Source organism: Siphateles boraxobius, unplaced genomic scaffold, assembly GCF_051911475.1.
Source record: "Siphateles boraxobius isolate OS27281-9 unplaced genomic scaffold, OSU_SipBor_1 66, whole genome shotgun sequence".
NCBI lineage: Eukaryota > Metazoa > Chordata > Actinopteri > Cypriniformes > Leuciscidae > Siphateles > Siphateles boraxobius.
Window position 1 is genome coordinate 17,206,891 of NW_027509193.1, and position 15,259 is coordinate 17,222,149.

General features: G+C 41.8%; 1 protein-coding gene across 1 annotated transcript; it reads left to right on the forward strand.

The window, feature by feature from the left end:
* Positions 1-307: 307 nt before the first annotated feature.
* fam83fa (family with sequence similarity 83 member Fa) lies at positions 308-13,906 on the forward strand. Its single transcript, XM_077212571.1, has 5 exons — positions 308-885; positions 7,305-7,472; positions 11,404-11,525; positions 11,631-12,493; positions 13,120-13,906. The coding sequence occupies exons 1-5, from the start codon at positions 424-426 to the stop codon at positions 13,167-13,169; spliced, it is 1,665 nt and encodes a 554-aa protein (XP_077068686.1). The 5' UTR covers positions 308-423; the 3' UTR covers positions 13,170-13,906.
* The last annotated feature ends 1,353 nt before the right edge of the window (positions 13,907-15,259 follow it).

Genomic DNA, 15,259 nt, shown 5'->3' on the forward strand with positions numbered 1-15,259 from the left:
TCATCACCATTATTACCAAACCTGTATGACTTTCTCGTTTCTATTATAAGTAAAGTTTAACAGGTAGCCTAAATAAATTTGGGGGGAGTGGGGGGGTATTTTTATTGGTGGTAGTTGTATTTATTATTCAATTTCTTGGCAGTTTTATAAAGAGAAAAGTACTGCGTCAGTCAGGGAAACTCCCGTGACACTTTTATCCGTCTTTTATTTTTGAAGTTAAACAAGTGTCGTCATGTCCTTCCCCAATAACCTTCTTACAGTTTGGCGATGCTCCGCCCACAACTGTACATAAACCCCGCCTACCCATTCTCTTTAATCTTGCTCTGAAATCACCTCAACCAACCACTCCAACAGGTAAAGGTGGGCAGAGAGCGTACTGCCTGGAGCCACACAGGTGAACCGTTTTTTCCGGCAGCAGCTGCCATGGCTGAGTCTCAGCTAGTATGCATGGACGACGATCATGTTAACGTGAAGATACCGGAGTCCAAACCAGAGTTTTATTACAGCGAGGAGCAGCGGGCCGCGCTCGAGCAGCTCTTGAAGAACGGGGATGGCGCGTTTAAGATGCGTCTCAAAGAGGATAACGTTAAAGACTTTCTCTCCGCCAGGGAAATCAAATGGCTGCGGGACACGTTCCAGGAATATGACAGTGATTCGGACACCTGCTGCTCACGGTCGCCCCATGATACCAGTGAAGACTCAGGTGTTCACTCTACCTACTGGCCGACCATGTCTGACACGGAGATCCCTCCGCTGGACATCGGTTGGCCTAGCAACGGCCATTACAAAGGGGTAACTCGGGTGTCGGTTTACACCCACCCACCCAAAACTAACAGTCCGCACATTAAAGAGGTGGTCCGCAGACTCATTCAAGAATCTACAAAGGTAGGCGTTTGTTTTGCAAGGTTACTACTTGTTCCTAAAAAAATACATTTTTAATAAATCTATTTTTGTTACTAGTAGGCTACTTTTTAAAAATATTAGTATGTTTTCCAATACACTGCAAAAAAAGTAGCTGCATTACATTTTTAAGTAGGCTATAACGTTACAACCAACTTGGATTTTTAAGTCATTTCAACTTAAATTACATTAAACTGACTTCAGTTTAAATAAGTTTAATCTTGTATAACTTATAAATGAAGTTGAAAATTGCTTAACTTACTTAGAAAACGTTGTCTTAACTTATTGATCATATTTTTTTACAGTGTAGTAGAATGTAGTTAATTTTCACAATTCAGTAGTAATCTGTTCAATTAGTCAAATCAAGTCACCTATGTTTATTTAGCGCTTTATACAATACAGATTGCAATACAGTTGAAAACAGAATACAGTTTCAAAGCAGTTGCACAGTAATAACATGAAAATTATTCAGTGACTCAAACAGGGTTCATTTCGGCTGTACAGCAGCTCTAAAATAAAACAGTGTCATTGCTGAAGTCAGTGTTGATTCAGTTCTGTTGTAAATATCATTAATTATTAAATTAGTTCATTTAATCTATAAAGCAGTTCTTCAGAAAATAGTGATGCCATCGTCCAGCTCAGTTCTGTCACGGAACGTGCAAGATAAAAAAAGGTGTGAGGACTCAAATGCAGAGAATGGTAATTTATTACAAAAATAAACAAACACAAAGCAAAAACCCACGAGGGGGAAAAACACAATAAATAAGAATGAAACAACTGAACCTTAACATGAACGGGGAATCACGGGGAACAGGAGACATTAGACAACGATCCGACAAAGACTGCAAACAAGAGGAGACTTAAGAAGGGAACAAATCAAGAGGGGACAGGTGGAAGAACTCAAACAATAATCAGGTAACGAGGGGGAGGGATCAGACAACGACCAGAGCACATGGCCCAAAATAACAAAACACCCATGTGCAACACAAGACAGGACAGGCATGTGACACTACCCCCTCCCTACGGAGCGGCTACCAGACGCTCCATAAGACCAGGGTCGGACAGGAAGGAAACACCAGGGCGGGACGGAAGGAAACACCAGGGCGGGACGGGAGGGACAGACCAGGGCGGGACGGGAGGGACAGACCAGGGCGGGACGGGAGGGACAGACCAGGGCGGGACGGGAGGGACAGACCAGGGCGGGACGGGAGGGACAGAACGCTTACTCCTGGGAGGCCAGGGCGAAGCAGACAGTCCATCGGGCGGCCAGGGCGAAGCAGACAGTCCATCGGGCGGCCAGGGCGAAGCAGACAGTCCATCGGGCGGCCAGGGCGAAGCAGACAGTCCATCGGGCGGCCAGGGCGAAGCAGACAGTCCATCGGGCGGCCAGGGCGAAGCAGACGACCCCTCGGGCGGCCAGGGCGAAGCAGACGACCCCTCGGGCGGCCAGGGCGAAGCAGACGACCCCTCGGGCGGCCAGGGCGAAGCAGACGACCCCTCGGGCGGCCAGGGCGAAGCAGACGACCCCTCGGGCGGCCAGGGCGAAGCAGACGACCCCTCGGGCGGCCAGGGCGAAGCAGACGACCCCTCGGGCGGCCAGGGCGAAGCAGACGACCCCTCGGGCGGCCAGGGCGAAGCAGACGACCCCTCGGGCGGCCAGGGCGAAGCAGACGACCCCTCGGGCGGCCAGGGCGAAGCAGACGACCCCTCGGGCGGCCAGGGCGAAGCAGACGACCCCTCGGGCGGCCAGGGCGAAGCAGACGACCCCTCGGGCGGCCAGGGCGAAGCAGACGACCCCTCGGGCGGCCAGGGCGAAGCAGACGACCCCTCGGGCGGCCAGGGCGAAGCAGACGACCCCTCGGGCGGCCAGGGCGGTGAAGACCCCTCGGGTGGCCACGACGGTGGCTCAGGAACAGCGGACACCGGCTCAGGTACAGCGGACACCGGCTCAGGTACAGCGGACACCGGCTCAGGTACAGCGGACACCGGCTCAGGTACAGCGGACACCGGCTCAGGTACAGCGGACACCGGCTCAGGTACAGCGGACACCGGCTCAGGTACAGCGGACACCGGCTCAGGTACAGCGGACACCGGCTCAGGTACAGCGGACACCGGCTCAGGTACAGCGGACACCGGCTCAGGTACAGCGGACACCGGCTCAGGTACAGCGGACACCGGCTCAGGTACAGCGGACACCGGCTCAGGGACAGACACAAGAACTGTAACAGTCACAAGAACAAACACAAACACAGAAACAAACACCGGCTCTGGCGCTGGAACAGGCGCTGGCTCTGGAACAGACATTGGCTCCAGCTCTGGAACGGGCACTGGCTCTGCCTCCGGCTCTGGAACGGGCACTGGCTCTGCCTCCGGCTCTGGAACGGGCACTGGCTCTGCCTCCGGCTCTGGAACGGGCACTGGCTCTGCCTCCGGCTCTGGAACGGGCACTGGCTCTGCCTCCGGCTCTGGAACGGGCACTGGCTCTGCCTCCGGCTCTGGAACGGGCACTGGCTCTGCCTCCGGCTCTGGAACGGGCACTGGCTCTGCCTCCGGCTCTGGAACAGGAGACACGGGCATGTCCAGGATCCGAGCCAGACGCTCCAGATAGTCCGTGAGTGCCTTGGCGGCCACACAAATGGGCATTTCCGGATCTGTCTCAGACTGGGCAGACGGGACGTGAACAGTCTCTCGCTGGGCAGACGGGACGTGAACGGTCTCTCGCTGGGCAGACGGAACGTGAACAGTCTCTCGCTGGGTAGACAGAACGTAAACAGTCTCTGGCATGGCCCCTCTTCTCCGCTGAGTCCTCATTTGGTCGGATCGTTATGTCACGGAACGTGCAAGATAAAAAAAGGTGTGAGGACTCAAATGCAGAGAATGGTAATTTATTACAAAAATAAACAAACACAAAGCAAAAACCCACGAGGGGGAAAAACACAATAAATAAGAATGAAACAACTGAACCTTAACATGAACGGGGAATCACGGGGAACAGGAGACATTAGACAACGATCCGACAAAGACTGCAAACAAGAGGAGACTTAAGAAGGGAACAAATCAAGAGGGGACAGGTGGAAGAACTCAAACAATAATCAGGTAACGAGGGGGAGGGATCAGACAACGACCAGAGCACATGGCCCAAAATAACAAAACACCCATGTGCAACACAAGACAGGACAGGCATGTGACAAGTTCAGCTCTCATCCAATAGTGTCAGTACAGTACAGTCAGATCAATAATATTGAATATTAGTATTCTTTGGCCTACTTATGCATTAGATGATAGTACTTATTCCTTAAATAATATTCACTATCCTAATATCACAACAAGTAATGATTCCATTGTTACTGGTTGGCAATTATTTGCCATTCAATTCTATGGTAATCTGTGGTTCACAGGTCAACTGGCCATTTTTAATTCCTACTAGTATGTATTTTATTTGTTTTTCAAGTTTTTAGTAACTCCTATTACTAGTACCTACTAGTTCAGCTCCAGGAGATCATGTCTAATTTTCCTGTGCCAACTGAATAGTCACTATTACATTTTTATTAGACCTATGTTATAAATTCCCATTGTTCGTAAAACATAAAATAAGATGTTTTGAACCACAGATCCCCACTCTCAAATCTAATGAATAATTAACTTGAGAAAAATATACTAGTAACTATTGGATTATTTTATTTAAGATAAAGTACTAACAAATAAAGTAGTAACAGTAATGGACATTAAGGAAATAAGTGATTGTTAATTAGTGTCTTGAGCCTGTTGTTTAAATATAGTCATATTGAAGATGTTATATAGATTTATTGTTTTTTATTTGTATCATGCACATGATGATGAATCATGTGGCCTCAACCAGCTTTACTGTAAGTTTATATGGGGCTGTCTTTATGACAAGATTTTAAGTTAATTGTCAGTCATGTGGTTCTATACTTTTGACTGAGCATGAATGATATCATCTTTTAAAATAATTAACATTTAACTCTCACCTAACTGTTTTAAAACATGCCATAAAGTTTTGGGGAAATTGAATAAATAATAATGGAATAAAGTTAAGTACAAATATTAATAATTAAGTTCAGCAGATTTCGTCTGGAGTGAAGAAGTCGGATTTCTTGGAAATTGATGAGGCCTAGTCCCTGCGGTCACTTCTTCCTGGATCAATATATTTTGTTGACAACATTTCTGTCTGAAAATGTATCCCTACCCCTAAAATATAACCCTACCCATAACTTATCCCTAAAATGAAAGTGAAATAAGTGCTCGAAGTGAGGCCGGTACGCACTGAACTGGCACTTCTATATTTTAATCTTTAGCATACCTTCACTTTTTCTTGCGTACCACCACCTCTCACGTGTTGCTGATACTTTTCCACTCAGAGTCAAGTAATAATCAGTCCAAAAATCTCTCCTATGTAGCCTTGGGTTTTGTCTGTAACTGCCTTGTCAATCACACTGCCCGAGGCCTCAAGTCTTACTTTGCTACCGGGTACACACACACACACACACACGCACACACACGCACACACACACACACACACACACACACACACACACACACACACACACACGCACACACACACGCACACACACACGCACACACACACGCACGCACACGCACGCACGCACACACACACACACACACACACACACACACACACACACACACACACACACACACACACACACACACACACACACACACACACACACACATTGACACACTTCGGGAACAAAGCATTTCAGCGGCATCAGTCCACCCCATGCACTGTACACTAACCCTCAATTAATATAAAAGCTGAAATAAAGGTTCATGGAAAATGTAAGCTCAAAAACTGGAGTTCTACTACATTTCATTTCATTCATGTAATTTATAATTTAGCTATACGTTTCCTCTCACAGATGCCTTGTAAATCTGTCATACGTTCCAAACGGCATGAGATAATACTCAACAGATTATTAAAATCTTTGTACCTGATTTTAATAGATAATTTTTATTTGTAACAGTAAAATTAATACCGTGTGAAATGTATAGCTGGTTAGTTGATTTTTTGGTGTAAATTGTATATATAAACATTTTACCCTGTGTCTGTTAGTGTACAATCGTGTACGTATGGTGCACAGAGCTGTGACAAGTAAGACTTATTTGTGGTGAAACTTATTTAAATACACTTGTCAAATGACGTTAATGTCATTCTGGCAGGTGCTGCAGTTTTGTAGTTATGTTCATTTATAGATAAACTATACAGCAGCTGAGAGTTTGTTTGTCACTAAATTGTGAATTTATGTTTTTACTATTCGTCTTCAAGCACAGCTTTTGTAATATTCAGTGTATTAATACAGACAGTATATGCACATGTATGTCTAGTACAACATCCTGGGTACATTTGAGATACTGTTCCATAATCTTTAGTTGGCTGATATTTAGACGTGCCTTAAACTAAAATGAAATGCTAGTCGGCTCTGAAATTGAGGAAATGTGTCAATGTTAGCATTAGACTATGTCCACAGGACCTTCCATTTACATATTATTCAGGTTGATCCTGATGCTCGCACATATCATCAGGTCATCTGAAGGTCTTTGATGTTTATCTGAAGCATTTGGCAACTCCTCTTGAAGAACTGATAAGAAATATGCATCTTAAAAATAACATTTCCTTGAACTTTAACTTGTGAAGAATGCTTAAAAAGGTATAGTTCCTTTTCTGAAAGGGATGGCTTACTCACAATATAATATGCCTGACTTTACAGCATTTCTAAAAAAATAATTCCAGATGCATTTTTAATTTTAGCAGACAAACAGAATCTGTGTTATCAAAAGTAATTGAACAGACTCGCCTGTGTTTGTTTTCTCTTTAATGCAAATTGCTCCGTTCTTATTTACATTGAGCTTTGACGTGTGAGTCAGTGAGGACGAAGAAGGGTTTTATGCCTAACCTTAAACAAGCTTTAAAATGATCCAATAAATTCAAACTTGTTTTTCCACGTCATTGAGTTTTATGCTGACCTAGTTTACATTTTATTTGTTTAAATGCTGAAGTGTTTGGTTTATACATGCCCTTTGACCCAGATTGGCTGCTTTGTTTTATGGATAGCTTGTGACAGACTCATGTTGAGTTCTGGTCTAAACCCTCTGAGTATCACCTCGCCTATAATGCGTCTTCTGGAGTGTGTGTAGCTGCTCCCTGTTCTCCCCTCACCTGTATGAGAGACTTCACTTGTTACCTCAAGCTGAGACAAGCTACACTGCGAGTGCCACTGTAAAAAGAAGACTAGAGTCATCAAATAAAAAAAGAAAAGAAAAAAGGGCCAGTGTGGCATCATACACACCTCAAAGCAGATGCTATGATAAGCTCAGTGAATAAGTTAAGCGCTTACCACTGTTTGGTTTCGCTTGGTTTTCAGTTAGTTGCAGTGGTGATGGACCTGTTGACAGACCTGCAGATCCTGCAGGATCTCTTAGATGCTGCGAGTAAGAGAGGGGTGGCCGTGTACTTGCTGCTGGAGGAGAACGGCTTACCGCACTTCCTGGACATGAGCAGCAGGCTGCAGATTTCTACGCAGCATCTAAGGGTGAGTGAAAATGATTGACTGATTCACAAACTTTACCCCATAAATCAAAACGAGGAAAAAAGTAAATTGTATTTTACATAAAGCAAAAATGACACAAATTTTAGGTCAAACATTTTTTTGACAAGTAAGCACATTTCCCCCAAATGTTCATTACAGTAATGCAAAAAAAAAAAAATAATAGATTCTCTTTCTTCTATTCTCATTACCATAATGTGAAAAAATGTGTTGTACTGGCTTTAATTCATGATTTTAATTAAAAAAATTTCTTTAAATGACTGTAATGGGAATAGTAAAAGTAAAATATCAGGATGCATTATACAGAAGCAAATATAAAATATCTTGGTCCATTATAGGCTTTGTTTTTGATTTTATATTATCAATTTATATTACATTATTTATATTTATAATTATTATTATCATTTTATTTTAGATTATTTTATATAATTCGACATTTAACTTAACTATTGTGACCATGGAGTTTAAATCAATTAAAATACTGAACAATTCTTGGTAAACTACCTGCTCAGGATTAATCAGTGTCTGTTCTTCAACCCCATTCAAGTTTTGTTTCTTTTAAAGGGTTAGTTCAGTTAAAAAATTAAAATGCTGCCATTAATTAATTACTCACCCCCATGTCATTCCAAACCTGTAAGACTATCGTTCATCTTTGGTACACAAATGAAGATCTTTTTAATGAAATATGAGAGCTTTTCCTATCTGTGTTCACAAGAGCATCACAATGCATGCGTGTTGTTGATGCGAAAGCAGACGTTGCGTGAATGCACGTTGGAGATTAATATTTTGTAAAAAAAAAAGTGGTAAATTATGTTGTTGTTTTTTTGTGTAAAGCACTCGTGTTACATAAAATGGAGGTTAAACCACTGGAGTCACATGCATTACTTTAATGATGTCTTTACTAACTTTCTGGGGCTTGAAAGTGGTAGTTGCGTACCTGTCTATGGTGGGACAGAAAGCTCTCAGATTTAATCAAAAATTTGAAAAACTTCAAATAATAGCCCGGGCTCTTATTTTCCCAAATCGTCGAACTGCACCGGGTTGTATATGAGACAGGCCTTTATAATTTAGTGTTGACATGTTGTTCATTGAGATGTTGTTCCTAGAATTTCTAAAAATCTCCAGATGCTCCATGTGAAACTGCGGTCTTCCGACCTTTTACTGCGCGAGGGAGGGAGAGCAAGACAGCGTTCGTGTTGTTTGAAGAGGGGAGAGTGCGCGCGCGCGGCCTGGGCACTCTCTCTCTCTGCTCGTTTGCGCCCTGTCAAGCGCAGCTGTCTTTCTATTCTACATTACTCACCGATCAAAAAAGTCTTTGGCGGGACACAAATTTGCTTTGGCGGCCGTCAGATCGTCTGCTTTTAGAAGATTAAATACAACCTGAAACTAAAAAACAGACCCGGCCTCTATTTGAGAACGGCCTTTATTTACCCAAACCTGTCGCCACACCAGGCGTGTAAAAGAGACAGGCGTCTATTTGGGGCTCGGCTATAATTTGAAGTTTTACGGTATCTTCATTTGTGTTCCAAAGATGAAGAAAGTCTTATGGGTTTGGTATGACATGAGGGTGAGTAATAAATGACAGAGTTTTAATTTTTGCCTGAACTAACCCTTTAATACAAGCTATTAGTAAACCAACATGATCCCTTGTCATTTTAATCTTAACTCTGCGTGTGATCACACAAAATTAAAGAGAAGACACACGTTATCAAAACAACAATGTTTATATGTTAACAATATGCAGACTTGCCTTATCAGGCTTTCTTGGAAAAGAAGTCAAACATGATTTGAACACATAACTTGCCATATCACACATAAATGCACGTCAACAGATTGTCAGCTGACCTTTAAGGGATCTGTGTGAACTTGAAACTCTGGATGGTTTCTTCAGCTGTTGCCACAGGGTTCAACTGACTTCCTGGTCTGCTGTGCACATGCATAACAGCGCTGTAGAATGAAACCCAGGACTTTCCGCAAGACTGCCCCAAATACCACCGATCTCCTTGAGATAAACTGCCAACAAGCTTTATCTATGTGGATTGTTTTATGTAGGACACTGGGGCTTTTTACACCGAGCAATAGAGTTGGATAATTCAGCATTGTTATTTCCTGAAAGAGGATCTGCAGATTTCAACAGAGCTAAGAAAAAAGGGCAACTTGATCTCATTTAGGAGAGTTGTGGAGCACCCTCATCTCTCACGCTTCTGCTTTTTCCCTGTCCATGCCAGCCTTGTACTCGAGTCCTTTTGTAGCTACAGTATTCCTTTCTTTTAAGTCCTCAGTGTGGAAATGAAAGCACCACACCTCTGTATGCAAGGATTTCTTTTTCATTAACCTCACACTAGCGATATATCTGCCCATGATCTGACACATCTTTTGTGAAAGCCAGATTTCCCACTTTATACCAGGAGTAAAGCCCCATTCACACCAAGAACAATAACTATATTGGCGTCCACACCAATGGGCAATTACGTTCTGTTTTGTCAGGACTGAATACAGGCCTTTTTCTGGCTATGCCTCCGCCCCCTCAGGGCTGAAAAGAAAAAAATAAGTGTGGCGAGCAGGACGTGGCCGAGGGCAGTGAGAGAGCGACACGAGGCCGGTGGTGTGATTACTGATGAGCGACACGTGCGCGACGCACCGGCCTCGTATCTCTCACGGAGGAGCAGAAGCATAAAAGGACGAGCGATGACAGGGAAGATCGAGAGAGGCCAGGCCTGGATTTTATTTGTTGCTTTGTTTTATTATGTGTGGTGGCAGTCGACCATGAGGGACTACCGTCATTACTTTCGTTTTTTTGTATTTGTTTATTTATCATTAAAATTGTTGATTGTTCGCCAGTTCCCGCCTCCTTCACATAACGTATAACCTTGTTACAATAAGTTAAAGTTGTTTTCGTAAAAATTAAAATAGGGCTGCTCGGTTAATTGAAATAAAACCGTAATCGCCATATGGCTTTGTGTGGTTATCAAGTTCTTGCTAAATGCTGCTATTAAATTAAATATTTGCGCTGCATGTTTTTTCGTCTGCTGCTTTAAATGCTCAAGCTCTTAAGGGTCGGTGGATTATGATTGGCTGTTTTTGTTGTTTATCTGCTAGAAAAAACATTCTGAAACTAATTTCAACAATATTGTTCCTCGGTGTCATTATTTTTATAGCTGTGGTGTGGACTTCCCTATTCTCATAGAATTAGAATAATTATTAAAACTTTATAGTTTTAGGTAGGTGTCATCTGATGTGTGTCTAGCCGCTATTTAATGGTCTTTTTTATTGTACATTTATATTTTTGTATGAAGCCAGGTTTTTTTTATGAGGTCAAATTGCACAGTGTTACACCAAAAGTTAGAGCGGACTGTGTGTCTCGTACACATCTTGGTTAAGACTTTGGTCACAATTGACAGGGAGTTTTAACCAGTCCATATCTGTTTTGACATCCTCTTTTACTCACATAATTGAAATGATACCGACTAGCTCTTAAGCTAAAGTTGACTATATTCATTCTATTAACAAAAACAAACTTGTGAGTCTAGAGTCAGTTGTGACTGGTTACTGGACAAAAGAGGCATTTCTTAATTCTTCAGACGGAACCTGTAGTAATTTTGACCATAATTTGACTGGAATGCTAAATAAAAATATATTTTTATCTAAACGTTTCTATCACATGCACCAATGTCACCTGTCGCTGTGCTCATTTTGGTTTTTCATTATTATTTCACTAGATGAACCCCAAATTTAAAAATATGGATACGTTTTTCTGAAGCATAAGATTGTTCTTTTATCATCCAAGACTGCCAGTTTTTCCAGTGTGACGAAATAAATGATTTACAGTCCCAGAATTGTGTCTTGGATGGCAAAATCGGGGCAAATTGATGCAGTGTTCACCCGGCTTTAATTATTTTCTCCTTTGCTCTTTCAGAACCTGCGGGTGCGAACTGTGCGGGGCTCTGGCATGCCGCTGTCCTTTGGTCGTCTGCCAGGATCGCAGTGCTCAAAATATATGTTGGTAGATGGAGAGAAAGTAATGTTTGGATCCTATAGGTTAGTATGTTGACCAAACAGTACACATTGCTGTTCTGTTGACAACTGTGTTGCTTTTTTCACTCTTTCATCATTACATGTGCTTTACTCTTCCCATCTTCATAGCTTTACATGGAGTTCCTCTAGGATGAACCGGAACACAATCACTGTGATGTCAGGACAAGTTGTTGACTTCTTTGACAATGACTTCAGAGAGCTGTATGCAGTGTCTGATAAAGTGGACCTGTACCGTGAGTTTCACATCAGCAAGCCGGCCCTGACAGTTCCTGTGCTGAAAACGCCAGCAGAACCCAGCAAACTCACAGTTCCCGTATCCACGTCGCGCTTCCAGATCTCTGTAGAGGACAACAAACAGGCGAACCTAAAGGTGCCTGCACATAAATACCACAACCCTAAGTACTCTTTAGTCGTTGGCAACAGTCTAGGTGTAACAGGATCTCTGCAGGATCTTTCTAAGCTGAGGGACTATGTTGACCAGGCCTCTGTGAGTAACAAGGACAAATTAATCTACCCCAATGGGGACAGTGTATGTTCACAGTCCCCTACATCCCCGGATGGGACAGAGGACGGTAAGGGCGATGGGAAGAAGCCCTCTCTGTTTGGTTCTAAAAAGCAGCGCTCTTCTTTCCGGCATTTCTTGAAAGGCAGAGCAAACAACCAGAGTCCAGATACTCTCTCTAAAACAACCCATCAAAACACAGATACAAAACAGATCAATCATAAAGACACCAAGCTTACCAACAGTTCCAAGGAAGCATCTCGGTTGGCCAATCATATTAAGGAGCAAGAAGATGCATCCAAAAACATTTCTCCCGTTACTCGCAAGATCTCAGAGACTGAAAGCACTGATGAAATTGAGGACACCTTTGAGATCATAAATCCACCACAAGTGAAGTTTAAGCTCAAAAAGAGCAAAATGGGTCCAAGGAGTGTTTCTCTTCAGACTATTGCCACAGATGGCGAGGATGGTATGTATCCTGACTACAGTCATGTACAGTATTTTCAAATGGTGCAATATTTCATGAAGGGCTGCATGATTGTGATTGCTGTTTTAAAATGCAGTTAAAAAAAAATATTTGTAGTGCTGCACAACTTGGCCAAAACTAGGTGATTTATATATCAGTATGACAATAAAAATAATACTAATAATACAACTAATAAATTACTATTGTAATATTTCACTGTAAAGATGTAAAATGCATATTTAAGAAAAATAATAATTAATAATAATAATTGTATTCTTCGAGCGTTAAACCATTTGATCATATTTTGACGGGAAACTGCGGTTAGCCCTTAAAGCTTCTCTTTTGAAGATTTTTGAGTATGCATGTTAAAGCAACCCAAACTCAGACAGATGCTGAGATGGAGTTCGTGTGGAGCAACATTTACTGTGAACTAATGAGCTGCTCATTTGTAAGAACAAAGTGCTGCCCTTCACTCTGAAACACGCGGTGCAAATATTTAATTAAATAGCAGCATTTACAACTTGATAACCGCACAAAGCCCATATGGCGATTACGGTTTTATTTCAATTAACCGCGCAGCCCTTTTTTCATTTTTTACAAAACAACTTTAACTTATTTTTTCTTTTCAGGCCTGAGGGGGCGGAGGCGTAGCCAGAAGAAGGCCTGTATTCAGTCCTGAGGTATCCCTGTGAGAGAAATTAACAAGAACGTGTGCTTACAGATCAGGATTACCCCTTTATATGCTGTAAAAAAGAGGACATTTTCTTCATTATGATGATTTTGGACAAGATGTGGATAGTGATTCTCCCTACAATTATATTGATTCAGATGTTAGCTTAAACTTTAAGTATTGGTGCTGTATTTTTAGAGGGTTGAGAAGTTGTTTGAACAGCTTCCAAAATGCTGCTGACACTGCTGAAAAAAAATGACTGAAATATATTGCGCAGCCTGGGATCATGTGACCTCCTGCCAGTTACAGAGCTCAAATTTCGACTGCAGAGAGCTTTGAATTTAAGTGTCTAAAAATGTAGAATGTTACAATTTCCCTTTTTGGCAGATCTCTGCCCTACATATTATCCCTGTCCCAATCCGTTCTACTTGCCCAATCCTTGAGCCTGTGGCTCCCTCAGAGTCATAGAGGAAGGAGGGAAAAGGTCCGTAGCAAAGCTGACAGATGCCCAGTGAAAACATGCCTGATCAGTTACCATTAAAGGTGTGGTGACATTTACTGTTGCTCGGAGAACTTTCGCAGGCAAAATCCAGTCATTCAAATTGGAATCTGTATTTCTGGGAGTTTTGCATGAGGGAGAAAAACTAATGTGACCGCGTTCTGTGTGAAAGTATGCCGCTTAGACAGAATAGATGTGACACAACTGATTTTTCCATCATGAGTGCCAATAAATGGCCTTAAATAAATTGATTCTTTGTATTTCTTTTTCATTTAACTTCAAAAAATTTAATCTTGCACCGTGGAAACTCCCTGGAAGAAAATACAATAAACCTAATTTTCCAAATGTGAGTTTAATCAGATTTAATTGAGAAGTGGCTAACAGCTACTTTTACACAAATTATGAGTTTTATTATTGTTGATGTGAATAGTCCAAGTCCATAAATTTAGAAAATGACACCTATTGAAAAACCAGTATAATCATTCGTCATCCTTTGATTAATGGAGCGACTTTTTGGCCACCAGACAGTGAATTCTATAAAAACGAACTGCTTGATAATGTGTTGAATATTTGTATTGCCTTTTTTTTTTAATTTATTAATTTATTTTGAGTCCTTGGAGTGATAAAGATAGTGAATTATGGTAAATAGGTCCTCTTTTTGACAGTTACACCAGTGTTAAAAAGTGACCCAAGTCACCTAAATTGAATTCAAAACTGCTGATATTCTACAGGTTGGGTTGACGGACAATACAATTTTGCGTTGAATTGTGGCTTTATAAGACAATATAAAACAGCAAAAACAGAACTGTGTCAGTGTGCGTATATTGACATCCACATTACTTGAGCTGACATTGTCAGAGGTACGTCAACAGATCGGTTAGACTAACATGGGTGTGACATTTGCCTTAGCTTGTTTGTTAAGAGTATTTTGATGTGCGCTGCTAAAATGTTTAGTGGATAACAAGTATAAAGATTGACATGCCTTTTTTTTTCTTTCTTTTTTTTGAAGACTCTTCGGTCTACAAAGGTTATCAAATAGTAGTGCTCAACTGCTGTGTTAGCACTTTTTGTAAACTATGATAAGTTAGGAGTAAATTGATAATCTTGCAAGGGAAAGAGAGGGCTGAAAAGATGGTGAGCGAGTTACACAGAGATGAAGGAAATGATACACAGGAAGAGGGGAGTGTTCAGACCACAAGTGCAATATAGATGTTGCAAAGGAAGCAATTGTGTAGCACATTTCTGCACTAGCACAGTTCAGATCAGATATCTTCAGTAGACTAGATTTCAAATGTTTTAGAAATGGTCTCTCATTTATCTAAATATACACATGTATATTTATGTGTACTACTGAATATATAGTTCTATTACAGAGTTCAATTCAATGCACTTTTATCTGTAGTCTATAGCCTTTTCACAATAAATAACGTTTCAAATCAGCTTTACAGAAAAAGCAGAGTCAAGCATGGGATTGAATATGTATCTACAGTAAATGTATGTACATCAGTGTGTATTGTAAAAATCGCTCGCCATTTTTTTCATATATGAAAGCAACACACACACACACACACACACACACACACACACACACACACACACA

What these genes read in the sequence shown, in the direction of transcription:
- fam83fa (XM_077212571.1), top strand. Translation starts at nt 424, where the DNA reads ATGGCTGAGTCTCAGCTAGTATGCATGGACGACGATCATGTTAACGTG. An exon ending in TCATTCAAGAATCTACAAAG is followed by an intron (nt 886 to 7,304) that starts GTAGGCGTTTGT and finishes CTTGGTTTTCAG; the next exon opens with TTAGTTGCAGTGGTGATGGA. An exon ending in TGCCACAGATGGCGAGGATG is followed by an intron (nt 12,494 to 13,119) that starts GTATGTATCCTG and finishes TTTTCTTTTCAG; the next exon opens with GCCTGAGGGGGCGGAGGCGT.